Here is a 25,563-nt window from a genome sequence, read left to right on the forward strand (position 1 = left end):
TTGGTATTTCATTTTCATCCAGATAATTTTAGACCTTGCTGTAGATATCAACTGCAGTAGTCGTTTCTAATGACTGTTCAAGAACAGCGCCCACTGCTGCATCAGAGGCATCTGTGGCGAGTGCCAGGGTGGTGGTGGGATTAGGATGTGCTAACACCACTCTGTGGGCCAGAGTGTCTTTGGCGGCTGCGAACGCAAACTCCACCTCTATGATTCAAGTAACTTCTTTGCGTTTTGTGGTGAGTTGAAATAATGGGCAAAGAATGTCAGCTGTTGCCAGAATGAAACAGTGATAGAAATTCACCATGCCCCAAAATTTCTGCACTCCTTTAACCAATTCCAACCAACTGGCATTGACCCTCTAAACAGCAGGTGCCTCCAGCCCTCCCTCCTCGCCACGTCGCAGTAACAAAACCGATTCCAACCAACTGGCATGGACCCTCCAAACAGCAGGTGCCTCCAGCCCTCCCTCCTCGCCACGTCGCAGTAGGAAAACCAATTCCAACCAACTGGCATGGACCTTCCAAACAGCAGGTGTCTCCAGGCCTCCCTCCTCACCACGTCGCAGTAGGAAAACCAATTCCAACCAACTGGCATGGACCCTCCAAACAGCAGGTGCCTCCAGCCCTCCCTCCTCTCCACTGGCTTTGTGTGTGCGCGTAGACAGGGCCCAGGAATGCCACTGCAACGGCCATATGATGACCCTTTCCGTTTGATCAAATGGGATGGGGTTGTGTACACTTTAGACATTGGGGGACATTCTCAACTGTTTTGTATAGACAGACTCAAACCAGCACATGTGGACCCTACTACCCCTATTCGTTGCCCCCATCCCAAGAGACGAAAGCATTTGCCTAAGGTGTGCGCAGCCAATTAATCTCTCAGGTGATGATTCGGGGGAGGGGGGGGGGTGTAGTGGGCCGAGCAGCACAGTGGGCTGAATTGTCACCCACGTGGCTCGCCAAATGGCCAAGCAGCACTGCAGGCCTGATCGTTGCTCACTCACCTCACCGGGGGTCCACGCAGGGCGCTGCAGGCTGGGTCATGGCACATTGGAGACTGGAGCGCCCACCTTCAAGAAGGCACGGGGCTCCCGTCGTCTTTATTTAAAGACACGACCCCTGCAGGTGAGTGGTAGGCAGAGGGTGATGTCACCTGGTTCTGAGCTAGGAGGGGTTTAAAAGTGGAGGCAAATTCAAATAAAGTGTTTTTGTTGCTAGCTCTGTGTCTGGTGTATTCATTTAGTACTGGAATAGTCGCTACAACCAGTCATAAAAAATATAATTATAATGTTAACCAAGAATAACAACAGTTAAAATAAGAGAAACAACTGAGAAACATCAGAAGAGCAAAAACACATGTTATGAAAATAAAAAGAACAACGTGATTTTACTTGGAAGGTACCCAATTGTGATGTACTGACAGTTTTGCCAAGTCCCATCTTTCACACCAACTTTTTAAATATTTCCCACACCTCTCCTCGAGAATCTGTGGTCCAGGACAAGAGGGCATAACTTCAGTATTGAAGGGCATCTGCTTAGAACAATGATGCAGAAGAATTTCTTCAACTGGAGGGTGTAAATCTATGGAATTTGTTGCCATAGGCAACTGTGGAGGCCAGGTCCTTGGATGTATTTAAGACAGAGATCGCAAGGTTATGGAGAGAAGGCTGGGCAGTGGAGCTAAGTGGAAAAATGGATCAGTTCATGAGTGAATCGTGGGGCAGACTTGTTGGGCTGAATAGCCTATTTATGCTCCTATGTCTTGTGAAATTCACTTAAATTCCTATAACATTCATGTCAACACCATTTTTAAATCCTTGGGACAAGCATACTCCACAGACAGCAGAGTATTTTTTTGAAGAAGTTACTGTTTTAATATCAGAAACACATCACTGAATTCAGTCACAACAGGTTCTCACAAACAGCAATGATAAAACAAAAGACAAACAATTTGTGATGCTTGGTTATATATAGGACAGGATTGCAGGTACAGCAATATGTGATGGGGCCTTTCTGCATACAGATTTAAGTGTCTATAATGGTCAAGAATTCCTGGAATTTCACTATAATTCACAAAAGACCACATCTGCATCATGCGGTCCTCCTACATCAAACTTTATGACCTGGCTGAGTGCCAACTCCAGCTCAACCATTTTTTATTTATTAAACATTAAAGGTGTTTGAAAAACCCTCAAGTTCTTCTCAGCTGCTCCCAGCAATATCCTGGAGTTTTTGTTTAATTCCTGGAGGACTGGGATCTTTTTCTCACCTATGTATTAATGTGTTATGGGAAGTTTGGCACATCTGAAATCTACTAACCTACACATGTCCAGGGTCTAGTGCAATAGCTTGACTGTAGCAGAAACAGCACAAAACACTGGTACACTTTATGTAGCCATGGTGACTTCCTGCCTTCAGTTACCCATCAGTAACATCTTACAATAATCTCAGCCAGACAGAATCAACTTATGAGTATGTCAGTGAATTAGAAGAACTAATTTGGCAAATGCATTATTAAAATAACCTTGTTTGCTAGAATAACGAGCCTTCACTCCACTATTTATTGCACTCAAATACTGTTGGGAGTTTCACATCCCAATGAGCATCGAGCCCAGATCTCAGGCTAGCCCATTCTCTGAACTCACAATCTGTACAAAGAAACATTGCCTTCTCTGTTGCAGGAAATGGAAGCAGTGACAACGTAGCCAGAAATAAGGGCTCTTGGACTTTGGTTAGTAACAGAAGTCGTAGTCCACCTCTATATCAAGGAAGGGAAATAGAGTGAGTCAAGTTGGGGGACAAAAAACAGTGGGAAAATTGAATGAATGAATATAAAACTCAAGGCAAGTTTTAAATGTTATTTTAAAAAATTTAAGATACAGCATGGCCAAAGCTGATCTGGCCATTTAAATCTATGCTTCAGATTAATTGTCAGAGAACACACATGACATCACATACAATCCTGAGATTCTTTTTCCCGTGGGTGAGACAGAATTACCACTTATGGGTAGTGCAAAAGAAAACTGCATGTGAACAAATAAAGAACTGCAAACAAATGAATGTAAACAAACTGCAATACAGAGAAAATAGTTGCTGTAGAGCATTGGATCAGAGTTAATCCACAGGACCATAAGAGTGCTTCCCAATTCTCTTCTTTTCTTTGGCTTGGCTTCGCGGACGAAGATTTATGGAGGGGGTAAAAAGTCCACGTCAGCTGCAGGCTCGTTTGTGGCTGACCAGTCCGATGCGGGACAGGCAGACACGATTGCAGCGGTTGCAAGGGAAAATTGGTTGGTTGGGGTTGGGTGTTGGGTTTTTCCTCCTTTGCCTTTTGTCAGTGAGGTGGGCTTCCCAATTACACCCATATTAACCTACAACTCCGAAAGTTATGGAGAGTGGGAAGAAAACAGAGCACCCAGAGGAAACCCACATTGACATGAGGAGAATATACAAACTCCTTAATACAGCTCCGGATACGAAGCCAGGCCTCTGGTGCTGTAATAGCGTCGCGCTGACCGTTACACTAACCGTGATGCTCTGAGCCAGAATGGCTGATTGGTTTGGCAGGCCATAAAATTATTATTAGTCTTCACACCACAAAATAGGAGCCTGATGTTTGTGCAACAAACCAAACTGGGGATTAACGCTCAAAGGCAGCAATTTCCTGGAACAACTGGAGAGACAGATATTGTTTAAAACTCCTAAAATATCAACGTCTTGCACTGATAACGTATCTTCAGACAGAAAAAGGTCTCAATTGACCAAATATGTTAAACTTCCAAAATATTGCAAATTATAGGCACCATAAATTCTAACTAATTAATAAAGGACTAATTGCCACCATCACCAACTTTGATGAAAATATCATTCCTTTCCCAACACTGTCATAAAATCGTTAAACTTTGTATATCCTCTCTCCTTGTGAGCACCAAGTTCCTTGGAGTCCACTTAATAAGTGGCCAATCCCAAACACACTTCTCCTCACTTGTCAGGAAGGTGCAACAGTGATTGCCCTTCCTGAGAAGACTGAAGTGGGCAAGGCCACCGGCCACCATCACGTCAACCTTCTACAGGAGCCCTATCGGGAGCGTCCCAGCTGGCTGCGTCACAGGGGGGTACGGTTGCTGCAGAGAAGTGAATCAGAGGTCAATCCACTGGCCCATAAGAGCAGCAGAGAGGATCACTGGGGTCTCCTCCCACCCCCACCATCTATGTGATCTACTAGGATCATTGCGCAGATCTTGCAATATTCTGTGGTAGTTTCACTCTTCATTCCCATTAAGGAGTGCAGATATTTTTGGCATCAATGATGAAAAAATATTGGTGAAGTAGACAATAGATCCTCTCAACTCCACATGCTACTTATGGGCTAATTTTCTAACCTAACTCTTTCCCTTCAGAAAACCCTTGTCAATTGGTTACATTGGGGCCCAAAGATTCATAAACTGAGCATCTAAAGTTCTCTTGATTAGAAAGTTCTACAAATTGACAAGCCTCTTGGAGGGAAAACAACAGTCTTCATGTAACTGACTCAATTGTAGGTGTAAGAGGAGAGCGCTGCAAGAAACCACAACATTCACCCTCTACCTTGGCCACATGGCTGTTAACTCCCTCTCCTCCAGTGGAAGAATGGAAAACAAATTGCCCCTACTTCACCTCACCAGAGAACAAAACAGATTGGTTGGGGTAGTGGAGATGTTCCACAAACATTCACACTGGAGATAAAACAATGGAACCACCTAGAACTTTAAAGTGAACTGGAGGGGAGAGATTTAAAGATCAGAATCTATTGTCAGGAAATTCATTGCTTTGCGACACCATAACGGTTGCAAAAATAATTCATTACATTTTAAAAATGAATAAATTAGTGCAAAAGAAGAGAAAAAGTGAGGTAGTGTTTGTGGTTTGTGCCCGTTCAGAATTCAGCAGAGGGGAAGAAGCTGTTTTTGTACTGTTGGGTGTTCGTCTTCAGGCTCCTGTACCTCCTTCCTGATTTTTGCAGTGAGAAGAGGGCATGGCCTGGGTGCTGAGGATAGAAGGTGCTTTCTTGAGACACCAATTTTGTAGATTCAATAGTAAACAGGAATTGGATTAATGATGGGGAGTGGAGGGGGATGGGGGGGGAGGGAAGATCCAGGGTAACAGGGGCAGATCAACAGAACGGGATAATTTGGACGTGTTCTTCAGAGGTTCTCCAGGCATGGTGAGTTGAATGGAATCTTTCTATGCTTCAATTCATTGGTGTACAAAATGGGTCAATTGAAAAGGTTTGGAGGATTAGTGGGGAGTGACATGATGCTCAGCAGGATACCTTCACTGCCAGGTGTTGTCTTTGGTTAATTAAGTATATGTTGTTAGGTTTAAAAAAAAGGCAGTCCCATTCAAAGAAAAAAAATGCCTGAGGTTTGGAAGCAGATTAAATGGTCCCAACATTAAAAACACAAAGTTGCTCCAGTTACACATGTGGCGGCCTTTTATCCAAAGACTGAACAAATAAAAGGATTGAATGCAGAGTTAACCAATTCACATCAGGACTTCCTGTGATGCCAAATGCATAAACATCTGTCACATTCATCCACAAGCTGCTGTTTAATCCTTGCCTGGACATCAAACGCTGGTGGAGTTTACATTATCATCTCCAACCCCACTGAGTCAATAAAGAAACCATCAACTTGAATAGCTGCATCAATTATCAAATGAATCCTTCAATTATTAGGATAGGACCATACTCTCTCTTGCACACGTGCACACACGCCACCTCTCACCACCTTCCGACCAGCAGTTCTCACACTGTAACAATGCCAAAACTCTCTGAACACTTTGTGGATACAACACATCTTTCCAACATCCTGATACAATGAAAAGTGCTGCTTCAATCTAAGTTTTCCCTTTCTTTTTCCACATTTATTCTACACCTGGTTTATTGGAAGCAACTTTGAATCAGGAGAGATTCTCTAAATCTTCCAAGCTATTTCCTTGATTTTCTTTGATCAAAGTCAAGCTTTGCTATTAACTGCACGTTGCACGAACATTCTTATCCAACTTCTACTCAATTTACGATATTAAATGGCAATGAGGAAGTGTACAGGAGGGAGATGGATCAGCTCATTGAATGGTTTAACGACAACATCCTTGCGCTCAACGTTAGCAAAACCAAGGAGATGATTGCAGGGGAACACGACCAGTCGTCATCGAGGGCTCATTAGTGGAGAGGGTGAAGAACTTCAAATTCCTGGGTGTCAGCATCTCCAAAGATCTGTCCTGAAGCCTCCACGTTAGTGCAATCACAAAGAAGGCTCACCAGCGGCTAGACTTTGTGAGTGTCTGAGAAGATTGGATATGTCACCAGAGACTCTTGTAAACTTCTACAAGTATACTGTGGAGAGTATTCTGACTGGTTGCATCACAGCTTGTTATGGAAGTGCCCACTCTCAGGAAAAGAATAAACTCCAGAGGGTTGTTAACTCAGCCTGCGACGTCACAGGCACCAGACTTCACTCCATCAAGGACATCGACATGAGGTGGTGTCTTAAAAAGGCAGCCTCTATCCTCAAGGACCTCACCACCCAGGTCATGCCCACTTCACTCTGCTACCATCACAGAAAAGATATAGGAGCCTAAAGACAAGCACTCAACGGCACAAGGGCAGCTTCTTCCCCGCTGCCATCAGATTCCTGAATAATCAATGAACCAAAGGCACGGCCTCACTTTTCATGCACTTTTGTTTTATAGTAATGTCGTAATATGGTTACAATATGAATATTTGCACTCCTGATGCTGTCACAAACACCGAATTTCATGAATTGTTTTTGACAATAAATTATGATTCTGAACTCATTTGGACTCAACCCTATCACAAATATTCCCTTTCTTCTAACCCTCCCTTCCTCCTTCACCTTCTCTGCTACTGATAACATTTTCACTTCTTCATTTCTGACAACAGATCAAAAGTTCAAGGCAAAACATCAATTGTTTCTCTTTCCATTGTTGCTACCTGACCTGTTAAGTGTTTACATTATCTAACCTTATTTCAGATAAGAATTTTAACATTAAAATTTGAGATATATGTGGTGCTGCTCCACAACTCAAAATTGAATAGATATGTGGGAGGCTGCAGACGCCGGTATCTGGAGCAAATACCAAAAGCTGGAGGAATTCAGCAGGTTAAGTAGTACTATCCAAAGGGATAGTCGACACTGAAACCCTGCAGTGAGTCTGAGAGCATGGAGGGAATATAGCTATATAAAGAGGTGAAAGGGAGAGACGAGACAGGGGAGGAGATAGGTGGAACTAGAGGAGGGAAATGATGGGCATATGATTGTGTGGAGGTGGGGGTCAGGAGACTATGCCGGTAAACAATAGAGACAGATACGGAAAGAGAAAGAAGGCTGTTGAAGTGAGGTGGAGAAGAGGAAAGTTGGGATAGAGAAAGGGGCTCGAAGGTGACAAGAGGATAGAAGGCAGAATCTGCTATGTAAGGAAGGTGATGAGTGAAACCAGATAAGAAGTGGCATGGTTAGTGTAATACAGCTACAGCACCAGCGATTGAGATCAAGGTTCAAATCCTGTGCTATCTGTAAGGAGTTTATACGTTCTCCCTGCGTCTGCGTGGGTTTTCTCTGAGGCTCCTGCATCCTCCCACCATTCAAAATGTACCAGGGGTGTAGATTAATTGGGTGTAAATTGGGCGACACAGGCACATGGGTCGAAATGATCTATTACCATGCTGCTTGCCTAAATTTAATTAAATTTAAAGGAAGGGAAAACTGGCAGTTGGGGGAGTGATAGAATAAGATATAGTTAAACAATGAAGTTTGCTGGGGATCAAGCACCACACACAAGGATGCTGGAGAAACTCAGCTGTCAACACAGCATCCATAGAAAGTCAAAGGTAGCCAACGTTTCAGGTTTGGGCCCTTCATCGGGTATTAATTAAAACAGGCAGATGCCAAAATAAAAAGGTGGGAGGAGGAGGGGTGGTGAAGAGGAATAGGAAGGAGCACAGGATAACAAGTAAGATGCGGATATAGTGGGAGGTAGAATAGAAAAAATAGCTGAGAAGTGAAAGGGAGAGAGGGCTCTCTGACAGGTGAAGTCAGAGGAGGGGAGCTAGAGAAAGGAGTCAGAGGGAGGGGAGGGGGTTGTAATGGAAATTAGAGATAAGATAATATTGTGATAAGAAGATGGAACCAGGTGGGGGAGGAAACCAGGAGAAAGAAAGTTAACTGAAGTCAAAAAATTCAACATTTATACTATTGTGTTGTAGATCACCCAAGTGGAATATGAGGTGCTGGCTCTCTTGGTTGCATTTGGACTCAGCCTGGCAGAGAAGGCCAAAGACTGACAGCTGACTGTGGGAATGGGGAGAGAAATAACATGCAACTGGAAGGATGGTCATTGGGGTCAGATTGAAGGTTCTCCATAAAACATTCACCTTGTCAAAATTTTAAAAAGACCCACTTAAAGAATTACTCTCCAAATCTTTGAAAACTCCTCTCTTAATCTCTTTGCCTCTTTTACGATGCACCTTATAAATGTACTCTCTGACCAACCTATTGGCTAATCACCCCAAGGTGGTTCTTTTGGCTTTGAAATCCATTCTTGATTGATAATTCTTGTATGAAATACTTTGATACAAATATAAGTAGTTATTATTGCTTAGCGAAGGATTGAGATATATATCGAGCTAGTTAGGCATGAAAATTAATACACATGACAATCCTTGAAGCTTGTCAGTTGATGGAAGTTGAGGCTGCTTCATGAAACATATTAAAAATTCGGTTAGATAAATTTTTACATGATAGAGGAATTAGGGGATATGGCGAGAAGGCAGGTAGGTGGAGTTAGGTCATAAATTAGATCAGCCATGATCGTATAAAATGGCGGAGCAGGCTCGATGGGCTATTTCTGGCCTTCTCCTGTTCCTACTTCCTATGTTCCTAATAGAATACCATTTGTGGAATCATTTCAAATCTGTCAAAAGAAAATAAATCTCCCTTCTCGCATTCTTGACTTTGTCAACAAGAACAGTTTTAGGTGTAGGTTAATTAGGTGTAAACAGGGCCAAAATGCTGTCTATCTAAATTTTTTTTTTAATTTTAAAATGAAAATTTAATTTTAAATTAAAAAATTAAAGTTATTGAGACCTTCAACTGGTGGAGTTGAGAGTGGCCAAAATGATGCCGTTATTAGAAAGGAAGACAGGGCTAATCCAGGTAATTAAAGGAAAGCCAGTTTAACATCTGTGGTAGATAAAATTAGTTAATTAAAAATAAAATGTCTTTGTATCTGGTTAAAGATCAAATAGAAATAGCCAGCATGGATTTTAAAAAAACATTTGTGTTTAATAGAAATTATTATGCAGTCACTTAGAAATCTTTGAAGATGTAATTAATAGAGAGCAAAATTGAGTATATTTGGACTAATTAAGAATGTTGACAAAGTCCCTCATAAGAGATTAGTAGAGAAGATTATGGGGTGCACAATTTGAGAAGCACAAAATTAGTTAGAAGAGAAAACAGATCAGAAGTTATAAGGAGCTTTTCAGTTTTAAGTGTGTGACCACAACTGGATGCAATTCCCCAGTTGAAGCTGAACCATTTTTTTGATTGCATCAATATACAAATTCATCAGTTTGGGATACCGTGCATCATTTATAATGCCTGCACGACAGATTCTGCTTCCTCAACTTGTTCTGCCAACTTGTATGTACATATACATTGAAGTCTCTATTCATGTAACCTTTTAAAAACTACACGTTTTATGATATATTGACTTGAATCAAGTTGCAATCTTATTAGGAAGCCAGGAAGATAAGATATAGAAAAGATAGGGGAACTCGAGAAGAAATTAGTGAGGTACAAAATTACATATAATATTATCAAGTGGCAGGAAAGGAGCACCATCCTACTCATCTATTTTACTGTCACCGTTTAGATAGTAACCAATTTATTCCAAATTGTATGTTCAGTGCTCAACATGTGCTATAGAAATAAACTACTACTATTGAGCAGGTTAGATAAATCTAATTATTTGCAAAAACATATTATACAGGTGTAGCAGGTAATAAGCAAAACTGACAGAATACCTGCCTTTATTGTTAGAGGAAATGATGACAAAAGCCTGGAAGTTGTGCTTTAGTTGGATTACTAAGACCTGTACTGGTCTCCTTATTAAAGATATAAATGCATCGAGAGCAGTTCAGAAAACCCGAGCAAGACTAATACTTAGAAAGGGCATGTTGTCTTACAAGGAAGGAGTAGACGAGGCAAATTAGGCTTAAAAGGATCTGTGAATACAGATACATCATTTCCTAAAAATCACATCATTGGTAGATAGTCATAAGGAGAGATTTTACCACATCAGCCTTCATAAGATATCAATGTGATAAAAAGAGCACAGAGAAGATTTACTAGGATATTGCCCAGACTTTAAGAACTGAGTTACAAGGAAAGGTTAAACAGTTTAGGATTTTATTTCCTGGAGTGTCAAAAAAGTAAGGGGAGATTTGACAGAGGTACACAAAATTATGAGGAGTATCGATGGAGTAAATGCAAGCAGGCTTTTTCTACTGAAGTTAGGTGAGACAAGAACAAAAGGACATAGATTAAGGGTGAAAAGGGAAAAGTTTAGGGGGAACGTGAGAGGAACTTCTTCACACAGAGAGTGGTGAGAGTGTGGAATGAGCTGCCAGCTGAAGTGATGGATGTGGGCTCAATTTCAACATTCAAGGAAAATTTGGACATGTATACGGATATATGAAGGCTATGGTCCAGGTGCAGTTTAATGAGACTAGACAGAATAATAGATTATTCTAGACTTGATGCGCTGAAGAGCCTGTTTCTGTGCTGTAGTATTCTACGGAACAGGCTGTATCTATGAGCTGAGTCCTGATAATCTGGGCAAAACAGCTGGAGGGAGTATTCACTGACATCTTTAACCTGTCCCTGCTACATGCTGAAGTTCTCACCTGCTTTAAGAAGTGTGCTATTATCCTGGAAACAAAGTAAAGCATGACAACGTGTCTCATTGCTAATCTCCTGTTGGTTCCGACATCCATTGTTGTGAAGTGGTTTGAAAGGTCGGTCACGGCTCGCATCAACTCCAGCCTCCCCAACAGCCCCGATCCACTGAAATTTGCCTGCTCTCAAAATGGGTCCATGGCAGTTGCCATTTCCCTGGCTACGCATCTAACCCTGGAACATCTGGGCAACACCTATGGCTGCCTCATATATGGACAACAATTCATTCAACACCATAGTCTTAATAAACAACATGTGAATGCATCATTTTTTGGTGGTGATTGGGTAACCTCCTGGGCATCAATATCTCAGACGACCTCTCCTGGACTGTAAACACTTCAGCAGTCATCAAAAAGGCCCAGAGGCGCCTGTACTTCCTGAGAATGCTCAAAAAGAGCAAGGTGGGTCAAAGTTGCTGATTACCTTCTACAGTTCCACCGTACAGAGCATCCTGCTGTACTGCAGCACAATATGGTTCTCCCATTGCACTGAAGAAGAGCGGCAAAGACTTCAACGGGTGGGGAGGGCAGCAGAAAAGATAATTGGATGTACCCTACCCTCCCTGAAGGATCTCAACATCTCTCGTTGCCTCAGTAGAGCACAAGCAATAATAAAGGATCCCACCCACCCTGCCCTGCATCTGTTTGACCTACTACCCTCTGGCAGACGCTACAGGTCAATCAAGACAAGAACAAACAGATTCAGAAACAGCTTTTTCCCCCAGGCTGTCATTACACTGAACACACATATCCACAAATTTCCCTTTCTGTCCTCCACATCTATTATACATACAGCCGACACCCCCCCTCTATTCACATAAAGGACATATACGGCACTGTAAATTAAATTTTTTAGTTAACTTCTGTGGTGCTGCCTGTGGTTGCGTCGCTGCATTGGTAACCTTGTACTGCTGTCATAAATCTCGTTATATAACTTGTCTTTCTTTGGCTTGGCTTCGCGGACGAAGATTTATGGAGGGGGTAAACGTCCACGTCAGCTGCAGGCTCGATTGTGGCTGACAAGTCCGATGCGGGACCGGCAGACACGGTTGCAGCGGTTGCAGGGGAAAATTGGTGGGTTGGGGTTGGGTGTTGATTTGATTTTGAACTGATTGGGTGCCACAGGAATTAATGCTGCTGCCTTAATTATTTGCAATTCGTTAATTTCTTGAATGTGATAGCCACATTTTTTGACAGGTTATCCAGGATTTTATTAAAAGATGAATCATCCAGTAATCTCCTGCTCCTATTTTTTACTTTCTTATCTTATTTACCTTTGAGATGTCTTGGCCATCAATTTTAATGCAACCTCCATTAACGTCATAAAATCGGAAGAGGAGGCGGATGATCGTGCTTTTCCCTGAGCCTGAGGGCCCAACCTGAACAAAATACAGGGCAGAAAATTGTTAATCTTTTGGTTAGAATAGCCTCCTGTGCTACATACATCATCTGTTACAGCGCCAGCGACTCGGGTTCAATTCCAGCACGAACTGCAAATTTATATGTTCTCCCCGTGTCTGTGTGAGTTTCCTCCAAGTGCTCCAGTTTCCTCCCATTCTCTAAAAACAAACAGGGATGTAGGTCAATTGGGTGGCATATGGGCCAGAAAGGCCTGTTACCGTGCTGCATGTCTAGGTCAACCTAAGTCTGAACAGTATACCGATGATATTTAGTGTAAAAGCCAGTTTTTTTTCCATTAATAAATCTGGGCAGGATTCTTTGGCTTTAATTTAATTCTCACAATGAGACCAAATCTGGTATGGACATAATTACTATTTATTCATGCATGGCCTGGAAGAACAATCTCTGAACCACTGCAATCTATGTGGTAATGTTTGCAATCTATGTGGTAATGTTGGCTGTCTCGAGGATCGCAACCTGCATATCCATGTGAATGACTTGAATCAATTTTATCCTGATACCAGTTAGAAACACCATGTTCATAGACTAGTGCTTCACTTGGGCAAGTTATTTGTAGGGGGGGGGGAGGCTCATTTGACTCTCTCTACTTATGAGGGCTTGCATTACCTGGAAGATTAGGGGGCTATGAATACTTAGCACAAAATTTACTCTTAACAGAATTTTTAAAAATCAGAAACACTGCTACAGCTGATGTAATGGGAGCCCTTCTGCTGCTGTGGATCCGGTAAAGCTGTGAGTGGAGACAACAGCGCTGCTCCAAAGGGTTCAACAGTCAATAGTCCTAGTCAATATGGGCAATAAACAGCTTGTTATAGCAGCGATGGTGCTTGTAAGTAAAATCCTGTGCCCAAGATGGTGGTGCCTGTGCTCGGAAGCAGTCATGAGGTGTTGCAGAGACCAGCGGAGGCCACCAGAAACAGGGAAAACGCCCCCATTGAGAAGGAGAAGCAGAGGAGACAACCCTACAGGAAGATGCTACGGTGGCAGACCAGGAAGGGGCTTAGTGGCTGAGGGACCCGTACAGGCTGCGGGAAACTTGTGGTCAGGAGACCTGCACAGGCTGCAGGCTGCTGAAGTCGGGATTCGAGAAAATGGAAGGCAAGAAGCATTCCCAAAGGGCCTCGGGCACTGAAGGCTTCCTGATAGTGTCAAATGTTTGGGTTAGGAGCTCGGGTTGTCGATGGATCGAACAGGAATTTGTGTGGCTGCAGGAGCGCTGGAGGCAAATCCATGGACACTCAGTGACTCTGAAGGGACTTTCGTTTGTTTCTCATTCTTTCTTACCATAAGGGGTGCCAGGCAACACTAATGGTGATTCTTTGTCTGCCTCACGGCAGGCAGATGGCAATTTCATGTAAAATTACATGTTCTGTACTATTACACAACAATAAAGGAATCTTGAATCCACACAAATATGACTTTGATGAAATAAAACATGATAATACACAGTAAACCTACCAGCGCCACCGTGTGTCCAGGTTCAACAGAGAACGATATGCCTTTTAAGATTTCTTTCCTGTGAGAAAAAAGAAGCAAAATTCAATGAACATTTTGAGTGAATTGTGACCTTGTAATGCAAAGCAGTAATGTCAACGCATATATGAAGTATTGATTTCCTTTTCTTTTCCACAAATTTCATTTAGACATAGAGCACTGTAACACGTCATTTCGGCCCACGTCTGTGCCACCCAGTTCACACCCAAGTAACCTACACCCTCGATACGTTTCGGATGGTGGGAGGAAACCAGAACCCTTAGGGAAAACCCACACAGACACAGGGAGAAGGTACAAATTCCTTTGAGATAACGCCGGATCACACCCTGGTCCGTGGAAAAATTGTTTCCCGATTTCATTCCTGAATGGCTTGTTCCAATTTTAATTTTACATTCCGGAATTCCCTACCAGACCAAATAGTTTCTCCACATCTAACCAATCAAATCCAGTCAGTACTTTAATCAACTCAATTCAGCCGTATTGAATAATCAATGAAATACACATCAAGCTTATGATATACATACTTCACCTTATTTGGTGTTGACAAGGGCCTGTTTCTATGCTATAGAACCCAGTGACTCAATGACCTATCCAGAACTGAAGATAGTTACTTCAGATAGGTTCTGACCGTTTTTAAAATAATTGAAGTATAATTTAATACTCCTTGTGTTCCACACCATTGAAGTTAAATACCAATAGTCCATTCACAATTGCAGATTCAAGTAAAACATGAAGACACTGTGATTGTAGTAAAAACACAGAAATGCTGGAGGAACTCAGCCGGTCTCACAGGAAGATGCTACGGTGGCAGACCAGGAAGGGGCTTAGTGGCTGAGGGACCCGTACAGGCTGCAGGAAACTTGTGGTCAGGAGACCTGCACAGGCTGCAGGCTGCTGAAGTCGGGATTCGAGAAAATGCTCTGGGCAAGAAGCGTTCCCAAAGGGCCTCGGGCACTGAAGGCTTCCTGATAGTGTCAAATTTTTGGATTAGGAGCTTGGGTTGTCGATGGATCGAACAGGAATCTGTGTGGCTGCAGGAGCGCTGGAGGCAAATCCATGGACACTCAATGACTCTGAAGACACTGTGATTGTAGTAAAAACACAGAAATGCTGGAGGAACTCAGCCGGTCTCACAGCATCCATAGGAAATAAAGATATATAAATGACATTTCGGGCTTGAGCTTTTCCTAATTATGCCATTGCAGACTATTCTCGAAGCCCATCTTGAGCATTTGTGAGTCCATGCTTTCATTCACAAGATAAATGTACATACCCATCGATATAACTGAAATAAACTTCATCAAACTCCACCTTTCCAACTTTGAAGGTAAGATTTGTTGCATTGACATCATCAGAAACCTGCAAGATATGTAGTAATTATTGCAATTCTTTTAGTCATTTAGATACACTGTACAGTAACAGACTCTTCCTACCCACAAGCCCATGCTGCTCAAATATACCAATTAACCTACAAACCCCGCACATTCTTTAACATTGGGAGGAAACCCACGCAGACAACAAGGCAAACACACAAACTCCTGTTGGACAGTGTCAGCCTGAGCCCAGGTCGCTGGTACTGTAACGGTGTTGCACTAACCGCTACACTAACTGTGCCACCCTTACTCAATTCAAAGTTTTAAAATATTATTTTCTATGTCACATGCTCTCCTGCAGTCATCCAAGGTGGCCAAAGGCATGAATTTTCATGCAAAATTCTAATCAAATTCGTTAATTGCTTTGACACTCATAACAAAATTTGCATCAAATTTAAATTTAGAAGAAATGGCATTTACAGCTTCAAGGGAATTGGTTCCCAACAACAACACTACAAAAAACGATTCTGTTTAACAGGTTGGTCAAGTGGAGAAAAAAATGTTTATATATTTCAATCTGGGCAAGTGTGAGGTGATGCATTTTGGAAGATCAAACAAAGGTAGAATACATGGTTAATGGCAGTATTCTTAATAGTGAGGAAGAACCATGGGACCATGGGGTCCAAATCCATAGATCTCTCAAGGTTGCCAGACAGGTTATGGCTTATGGTATGATACTCTCTCTTTCTCAAGATAAAACTTCAAACAGCACAAACCCAGTACCCCCTATTGGGTGAAGACAGAAAAGACATTAAAATCTCGCTCTCTTTCTTTTTTATTATTATTTATTTATTTTCAACACACCACCACCCCCACCACCACCACCACCCCCCCCCCCCACCTAACCTACTCTTATAAAAGAATAGAAAACTAACCAAAATAAAAACATCTGAGCAGCTTATCCTGAGGATTACATATTTTTTGTAGCTTTTGATTCATGGCATGAATCAAAAAACAAAGGTAAGACTATATCTAATCTGGAAGAGAGAGTCCATCTAATCCCATCAAAAATATTTACATCAAATGAAAATAAGACATAAAAGGTCGCCATGTATCTTCAAATTTCACCAATCCATCAAATACATGATACTGTATCTAATTTTTTTCTGAACTTAAGACAGGACATAATACAAGAGAACCATTGAAATGCTGTTGGAGGTCTAGAGTCTTTCCATTTGAATAAGATGGCTATTCTAGCCATCAATGTACAGAAGTCCATAACCCGTTGCACAGGTGCAGAAAAACTCCCTATATCTGGTTCAATAACCCCAAAAAGACCAGTTTTTGGATTGGGTCGTGGTTCCACCTCAAATACAGTTGAAAAGATATTAAAAATTTCTTTCCAATAGTTTTCTCAGGATGGACAGATCCAAAACATATGTGTCAATGTAGCAATATCAGATTTGCATCTGTCACAAGTAGGGATAATATTAGAAAAGATACAGGCCAGCTTATCTTTAGACATATGAACACGATGCACCACTAGAACTGGATTAATGAACATTGGGCACATATTAAGATGTATTCACCAGTTTAAGAATCTTGTTCCATAGATCCTCCAGTAAGGGTCTTGCAAGTTCCAGTTCCCAAGCCTTTTTAATTTTATTGTGAAGTACTGAACGTAGTATCAATAATCTATCATATATTAAGAACGAAAGCTGATCATGTATATACAAGCACACTCCAGAGAGGGCGATAGAGCATAGCATGAAGAGAAACAAGTGATAAGCTCCATGTAATGATATGGTTGTATGTACAAGCTGGCCTGCCCTCCTCCCTGGACTCCTCCCATGTGACCCAGGTCATAAAGGCCAAGTCCCCTCTTCCTCTCCTCATATCCCTAGATTGGACCCGGGCCAGCAGTCTCTTGTGTAATAAAGCCTATCATTCCCCTCAGTCTTTGTCTCTAATTAGTGTGGTAACTGGTAGCACCCAACACTCCATAACCACTCAAAGCTGTCAGGGATTGAATTCAATAGTTGAAAGGTCATGTTGCAGCTCTATAAAGCTCTAATTAGATAATATGTGGAATATTATGTTCAGTTTTGGTCACTTCATTTCAGGAATGATGTGGAAAATATGGAGGGAGTGCAGAGGAGATTAACCAGGAGGTTGCCTGGACTGGAGAATGAATCTTATGAGAAAGGTTAACAGAGCTAGAGCTTTTCTCTTTGGAGTGAAAAAGGATGAAAGGTGACTAAATAGATTATGAGATGGTGACAAGAGTATATAGAGGTGTTTGGGAGATAAATTGGAAAAGGTTTGTTAGAGGAGGTCACGCGAACTTTAAAAACAGAATTTTTGCAGGAACCTTTGCAAGAGGCTCAGACTCATGATGGACTGCTATTCGAAAAAGGTAACAAATGTAACAGCATGCAGTAGCAGCTTTGTCTGGAAAACAGAACTTACTGTCTGGAAGATCATGTGATCTTTGCAGGACGACAGCAGAAAAAAGAGGCTTTGCTCTCAGAATTGGAGGGAGTGAGAGAGAGAGAGAGAAAGAGAGAGAGAGAGAGAGGGGAGACACAGTCGTCAGTTCCAGAGGGACAAGCTGGCAAGCTTTAGAAGACGGCCTGGTCAAAGGAGAGGACTGGCTGTCCGGTGTTTCCCTTGGAATAGGAAAAACAGAAAGGAACTCTGTGGTGACCTGAAAGAAAGAGGTTATCATCTGGAGAACTCTGAAGGGGGCAAGTTTAGTCAGCAAGACACTGGAGTGGCTGTTTAAAAAGAAATCAGTTGTGGATATCTCTGAAAACCAACAAGAACCCTTCTGTTAAGCACCAAAGCTTGGTGAACTTTATTCATTTTAACTTCTGTGCACAGTATAAGCATTGCCTGCAACCAGTGAGATTGGACTGTGAAAGGGGAAGGGAGGGAAGTTTAGGGGAGATGTCAAGAGTAAGGTTTTTTTTATAAACATAGAGAGTGGTGAGTACCTGGAATACATTGACGGGGACAGTGGTTGAGGCTGATATGACGGACATTCAAAAGACTGAGATAGGCACATGGATAGAAGAAAAATAGAGGGTGATTGGGTGTGAGGGAGGGAAGGATTAGATTGTTGAGTCGTTTTATATAGGTCAGCCCAAATAGTGGGCCAAAGGGCTTGTACTGTGCTAGAATGTTCCACGTTGTATATTGTTTGAACATGTTGATCTCCTGGGGTATCTTGATCCATCAGCACACAGCAGTTTGGAGAAATGGCACCAACTGCGGGCACAACATGTACAATTTTAAAAGAAAAGAGCTGAGAGGACTGGCACAACATTCCATGTTCCAATTGGAATCAAAATTTAAGAGCACTCCCATCTATCATCATTAAGTAAAATGTCCAAAGATTAAAGTATGAAAAGAAGAGAGATTACCAAAAGTTTAATCTGAGGTACTGCACTCAAAGAGGTGGAATGGAAGTAGTTTAATGGGTGGGTGGGGGAAACAGTGGTGAAGGGATAGCTATAGATGGGGAAGGGCAAGGGTTGCCAAGGAAACAAAGGTCAAATGGGGAAAATGGAAGAGTGTAGAGCAAATTCCCTGAACTCCCTCTGGCTCATGAGCGACTAGATCCACCATTGTCACATTTACTGATGTCAACACCAAACTAGAAATGCACAGTAATGAGAGTCATGAGATGCAGAAAATCTAAATGGTAAATACAGTTAATTTTTTTTTAAATTTAGACATTCAGCATGGTAACAGGCCCTTCCAGCCCATACCACCCAATGACCTCAAATGACCTACAACCTCCGGTACGTTTTGAACGGTGTGAGAAACCGGAGCCCCCAGGGAAAACCATGGAGACACAGGGAGAACGTACAAACTTCTTACACCAGTGTTGGATTCGAACCCCGGTCCTGATCGCTGGTACCTTGCTTTAATCGAATTTTAAGTCATGCCAGTGCTGGCAGCTTTTGTATTGATTCTTAAAATGGGATTATTAATTTATGATTAAAAAAAAAAATTACCCACCTCCTGATTCTCTTTGAATAGTTCAAACATATTCTCCATATCTATGAATGAAGTCTGGATCATCCTGTAGGACATTAAAGGTGAAACAGTGTACTTAAAAAAAAATCCCAAGGACCGTTGTCACCAATTGCACCCAATATCAAGAGAGTCATCTTTTTGTAAGAGGGACTGACTACTTCTCAATTGCCAGTGTCTTCTATACAATGAAACCAACTCTTGTTCCAATTGTTTCAACCACAAGCTCGTATCCTGATTGTTTACCACAATAAAAAATTATGTGCTCTCGTTAGAGAGGGTTCAGAGGAGGTTCACATGAATGATTCAGAGAATGAAGGGGTTATCTTATGAGGAGCATTTGAAGATTTTGAGTGTTAAAAGGCATGGTCAAGTAGATATAGAAAGGTGGTTTTCCATGGTGGGAAAGTCAAGGACAAAGCAGGCCCAACTTCAGGATTGAAGGATGGCCATTTAGAACAGAGATGTGGAGGTATTTCTTCAGCTAGAGGGTGATAAATCTGTGGAAATTTGTTGCCACAGGATATTGTGGAGGCCAAGCCAACAGTGTAAAGGCAACACACTGAGGCCAGAGTTAACAAGCGAGGGAGCACTTAGTGGACATTGGTCATGGGGGAAGTAGTGACAATCACGAGGGACATGTGGCAGCAAAGAATTGCAATTAACTATTGGACAGATTTATGGTCCCCAAAATAAAGATCAATATACAAGACCACCTACCTGTAATAGGTTCCAAACCAATAAAGTGGTGTGTAAAGCTGAATGATATAGGTTCCAAACAGGACAAAGTCACCAACCTGTGCAGAAAAGGAAAAGGCCATCGAGGACATTACTCAGCATTGTTGTGAACATGACCTTCGGGATGAAGCAAGGGAAAGTGTACAACCATTTGCAGGCTGTGTGGGACAAATAGAATATAAAATACAAGGATGTCAGATATTTTCTTTAGTAATGGTCAATGACTTCAGACTGACCTCTGACCTTTAACTAAAGGAAATACTTTCTTCAAAGATAAAGGTCGAGGGGAGTTGAGGAAAAATGTTCTCATCCAGGGAAAAGCAACTGCCTGCCTGGCAGGGAGGGAGAGGCAGGGAGGGAGGGGCTTTATAGAAGCTTTACTATATGGGTTGAGGTTTGATGAGGTATAACCTGCAAGAAAACAGCCTAAAACTGTAGAAGAGAATTAGTCAGGAGGGCTTTTCCAGCCAGTATGACTGAGAAGGCCTGAAGGGTATTGCTCCAAATTTAAATCTTTTACATTTTAAACATTTAGACATATAGCACACTAACTCAGCCCAATTGACCTATATCCACGGTACATTTAGACATATCGCACACTAACTCAGCCCAATTGACCTATATCCACGGTACATTTAGACATATAGCACACTAACTCAACCCAATTGACCTACATGCACAGTACATTTTGAACGGTGGGAGGAAAAGCCCCAAGGAAAACCCAGGCAGACATGGGGAGAACGCACAAACTTACAGGTAACGCAGGATTCGAACCACAGTCCCAATCGATGGCCTGAGAACTGACCGCTATGCTAACTGTGTCAAGCATTTCAATGACTGATAGTCATACAGCATGCAAACATACAGCATGCCCTTTGACCAACTCTCCCATGTCAACCAAGGTGCTTTCCTGAGTTAATCCTGTTTGTCGACATTCAGCCCACATTTCTCTAAACTAGTATTCTCAGCAGGGCTCTATGGAGTAAAAGGGACAAAATAGATCTCCTTGAAGTTCAGTATTGTCGGCTATGTATGGAGCCAAAAAATTGGGGGAAGATCTTAAATGTTACCACCCCCCCTCCCCCCATCAGTATTCACTCAGGAAAGAGGCACAGAATCGTGGGAAGTAAGGAAAACAACCAGTGAAGTCATGGGACCTACTCAGATTAAAGAGGTTGAAGTGATTGCTGTATTAAAGCAAATAAGAGTGGATAAATCTCCAAGGCCTGACAAGCTTTTCCCCTCAGACCTTGAGGGAAGCTAATGTAGAAATTACAGGGGCTCTGGCAGAAATATTTAAAATGTCTTCAGCCGCAGATGAGGTGCTGGAGGATTGGAGGACAGCTCACATTGTTCCATTTTTTAAAAAAGGCTCCAAATTTAAACCTGTAAATTATAGGCCGATGAGCCTGACATCAGTAGTAGGTGAATTATTGGAAGATGTTCTAAGAGATTGAATATACAATTATTTGGATAGCCATGGACTGATAAGGGATAGTCAACATGGTTTTGTGTGTCGTTTTGTATGTTTAACCTATCTTAGAGTTTTTTTGATGTTACCCAGAAAGCTGATGAAGAAAAGGCTGTGGATGTTGACTACTTGGACTGTAGTAAGGCCTTTAACGAGGTCCCACACGGGAGGTAAGTCAGGAAGGTTCAAATGCTCTGTATTCGTGGAGAAGTAATGCAGTAGATTTGACAATGGCTGGATGGAAGAAGAGTAGTTGTGGGTGATTGTTTCTTAGACAGGAAGCCTGTGACTAGTGGTGTACCTCAGCGATCGATGCTGGGACCATTGTGGTTTGTCATCTTTATCAATGATCTGGATGATAATGTGGTAAATGGGACCAGCAAGTTTGCAGATGACATTAAGATTGGAGACGTTGTGGAGAGTGAGGAAGGTTTTCAAAGGTTGCAGAGGGATCTGGACCAGCTGGAAAAATGGGCTGAAAAATAGCCGATGGAATTTAATGCAGACAAGTGTGAGGTGTTGCATTTTGTTTTTTTTTAATTTTTATTTTTCACACCATAAACCACATTAACCATGATACATACTTTTTCCTTTTCAAATATATACAGTGCCATTTTCTCCCCCCCCACCCTCCCTCCTCCCATCCCACCCTCCCTACCTCCCCCCTCCCATCCATTTAAAGTACAAAATCTAGGATACATTAAACCAGTCAAACAATGTTGTAATTCAATAAAAATAAACAAGAAATTCCACTGAGTCAATTCTTTTCATTTCCTTCTCCTTTCGTTAATTTAGGTAGTGAATGTCCCTGGTAGGTTTTCGCTATTGTGTTTCATGTAAGGCTCCCATATCTGTTTTCAATATTTCAATATTATTTCTTAAACTATACGTTATTTTTTCTAATGGAATACATTTATTCATTTCTATATACCATTGTTGTATTTTCAAATTATCTTCCGATTTCCAGGTTGACATAATACATTTTTTTGCTACGGCTAGAGCTATCTTAACAAATCTTTTTTGTGCATCCTCCAAATCAATTCCAAATTCTTTGTTTTTTATGTTACTTAGGAGGAAGATCTCTGGATTCTTTGGTATATTGTTTTCTGTAATTTTATTTAATATCTGGTTTAGATCTTCCCAAAATTTTTCTACTTTCTCACATGTCCAGATTGCATGAATTGTTGTTCCCATTTCTTTTTTACATCGAAAACATCTATCAGATACTGTTGGGTCCCATTTATTTAACTTTTGAGGTGTAATGTATAGCCTGTGTATCCAGTTATATTGTATCATACGTAACCTCATATTTATTGTATTTCTCATCGTTCCAGAACATAACTTCTCCCATGTTTCCTTTTTTATCTTTATATTTAAATCTTGTTCCCATTTTTGTTTAGTTTTACCATTTGTTTCCTCATTCTCCTTTTCTTGCAGTTTAATATACATATTTGTTATAAATCTTTTGATTATCATTGTGTCTGTAATCACATATTCAAAGTTACTTCCCTCTGGTAACCTCAGACTGCTTCCTAATTTGTCCTTCAAGTAGGATCTCAATTGGTAATATGCCAGCACTGTATCTTGAGTTATATTGTATTTATCTTTCATTTGTTCAAAGGATAATAATCTATTTCCTGAAAAACAATTTTCTATTCTTTTGATCCCTTTTTTCTCCCATTCTCTAAAGGAAAGGTTATCTATTGTAAAAGGGAGTAACTTATTTTGCGTCAATATTAGTTTTGGTAATTGATAATTTGTTTTATTTCTTTCTACATGAACCTTCTTCCAAATATTGAGTAGATGATGTAATACTGGAGAACTTCTATGTTGTACCAATTTTTCATCCCATTTATATAATATGTGTTCAGGTATCTTTTCCCCTATTTTATCTAATTCTAATCTAGTCCAATCTGGCTTTTCCCTTGTTTGATAAAAATCTGATAGGTATCTTAATTGTGCGGCTCTATAATAATTTTTTAAGTTTGGCAGTTGTAAGCCTCCTTGTTTATACTATTCTGTTAATTTATCTAGTGCTATCCTCGGTTTCCCCCCTTTCCATAAAAATTTCTTTATTATTTTATTATAGTACTTATAAACATCTGGATAGACAGGGTCTGATCAGGAGCACTCAACATGGATTTGTGGGAGGAAGGTCATGTTTGACCAATCTGATTGAATTTTTTGAAGAGGTGACTAGGAATGTGGATGAGGGTAGCGCAGTGGATGTTGTCTATATGGATTTCAGTAAGGCCTTCGATAAGATACCACATGGAAGGTTAGTTAAGAAGGTGCAGTCTTTAGGTATAAATTTTGAGATAGTCAAATGGATTGAACATTGGCTGAAAGGGAGAGGCCAGAGAGTGGTAGTGGATAATTGTCTGTCAGGTTGGAGGCCGGTGACCAGTGGTGTGCCTCAAGGATCTGTATTGGGCCCATTGTTGTTCGTTATATACATTAATGATCTAGATGATGGGGTGGTAAATTGGATTAGTAAATATGCAGACGATACTAAGATAGGTGGAATAGTGGATAATGAAGAAGGTTTTCAAGGATTGCAGAGGGATTTGGCTGCTTAGAAAAGTGGGCTGAAAAATGGCAGATGGAATTTAATGCTGATAAGTGTGAGGTGCTTCATTTTGGTAAGAAGAATCAGAACAGGACATATGTGGTAAATGGGAGAGCATTGATGAATACAGAAGAGCAGAAAGATTTAGGAGTAACGGTATATCGTTCCCTGAAGGTAGAAACTCACGTGAATAGGGTGGTGAAGAAGGCTTTTAGTATGCTGGCCTTTATCAATCATTGCATGGAATATAGGAGTTGGGAGGTGATGTTGAGACTGTATAAGACGTTGGTGCGGCCTAATTTGGAGTTCTGTGTGCAGTTCTGGTCGCCTAATTATAGGAAGGATATAAACAGAGTGGAGAGAGTGCAGAGAAGGTTTACCAGAATGTTACCTGGGTCTAAGCATCTAGAGTATAGGGAGAGATTGGACAGATTAGGTCTTTATTCTTTGGAGCGTAGAAGGTTGAGAGGGGATTTGATAGAAGTATTTAAGATTATGAAAGGGATAGACAGAGTGGATGTGGATAGACTATTTCCGTTAAGAGGAGGAAAGATTAAAACAAGAGGACATGAGTTAAGAATTAAGGGGCAGAGGTTTAGAGGTAACATGAGGGGGAACTTCTTTACTCAGAGAGTGGTAGACGTGTGGAATGAGCTTCCGGGAGAAATAGTGGCGGCGGAGTCAATTGTATTATTTAAGAAAAGGTTGGACAGGTATATGGATGAGAAGAAGATGGAGGGTTATGGGCATTGTGCAGGGAGGTGGGACTAGAGAGGGGTGTTTGGTTCGGTGCGGACTAGAAGGGCCTAATGGCCTGTTTCCGTGCTGTAAATTGTTATGTTATGTTATGTTATTTTCTTTAACTCCTTGAAGAATTTCTCTGTCAAGTGTATTGGCAATGCCTGAAATAGGTAAATGTTCAGGTGTTGCATTTTGGAAGGACAAACCAAGAAAGGAAGTACACCGTAAATGTTAGGGCAGTAGAACAGAGGGATCTGGAAATAGAGGAACATAATTCCCTGAAATTAGCATCACAAGTGGAAAGGGTTGTAAATAGAGCTTTTGGCATATTAGCCTTCATAAATCAAAGTATTGAGTTGTTATGTTGGGATGTTATGATGAAGTTGTGTAATATATTGGTGAGGCCAAATTTGGAGAATTGTGTGCAGTTCTAGTCACCAAACTACAGGAAAGATATCAATAAGATAGAAAGAGTGCAGAGAAGATTTACTAGGATGTTGTCTTGACTTCAGGAACTGAGTTACAGGGTTAAACAGGTTAGGACTTTGTTTCCTGGACCATGGAAGAATGGGAGGGGGGGGGGTTGGGGGAAATATGATCGAGGTATTAAAAATTATGAGGGGGACAGACAGAGTAAATGTAGATAGACTTTTTCCATTGAAGGTAGATGAGATACAAACCTGAGGACATGGGTTAAGGGTGAAAGGGGAAAAGTTAAGGGGAAACATGAGAAGGAACTTCTTCACACAGAA

The 25,563-nt window shown here is 41.3% G+C and overlaps 1 protein-coding gene across 4 annotated transcripts in view; it reads right to left on the reverse strand.

Moving 5' to 3' along the window:
* Nucleotides 1-25,563, reverse strand: part of LOC138762296 (ATP-binding cassette sub-family B member 6-like) — a 220,139-nt gene that overhangs the window by 81,338 nt on the left and 113,238 nt on the right. For all 4 annotated transcript variants that reach the window (XM_069936030.1, XM_069936028.1, XM_069936027.1 and 1 more), the window contains 5 exons: nt 20,013-20,089; nt 19,278-19,341; nt 15,212-15,297; nt 13,903-13,960; nt 12,297-12,401 (listed from right to left, as the gene is read on the reverse strand). In XM_069936030.1, coding sequence (XP_069792131.1) covers nt 12,297-12,401; nt 13,903-13,960; nt 15,212-15,297; nt 19,278-19,341; nt 20,013-20,089 — 390 coding nt within the window. The remainder of the gene's footprint in view (nt 1-12,296; nt 12,402-13,902; nt 13,961-15,211; nt 15,298-19,277; nt 19,342-20,012; nt 20,090-25,563) is intronic.

Source organism: Narcine bancroftii, chromosome 4, assembly GCF_036971445.1.
Source record: "Narcine bancroftii isolate sNarBan1 chromosome 4, sNarBan1.hap1, whole genome shotgun sequence".
Taxonomy (NCBI): domain Eukaryota; kingdom Metazoa; phylum Chordata; class Chondrichthyes; order Torpediniformes; family Narcinidae; genus Narcine; species Narcine bancroftii.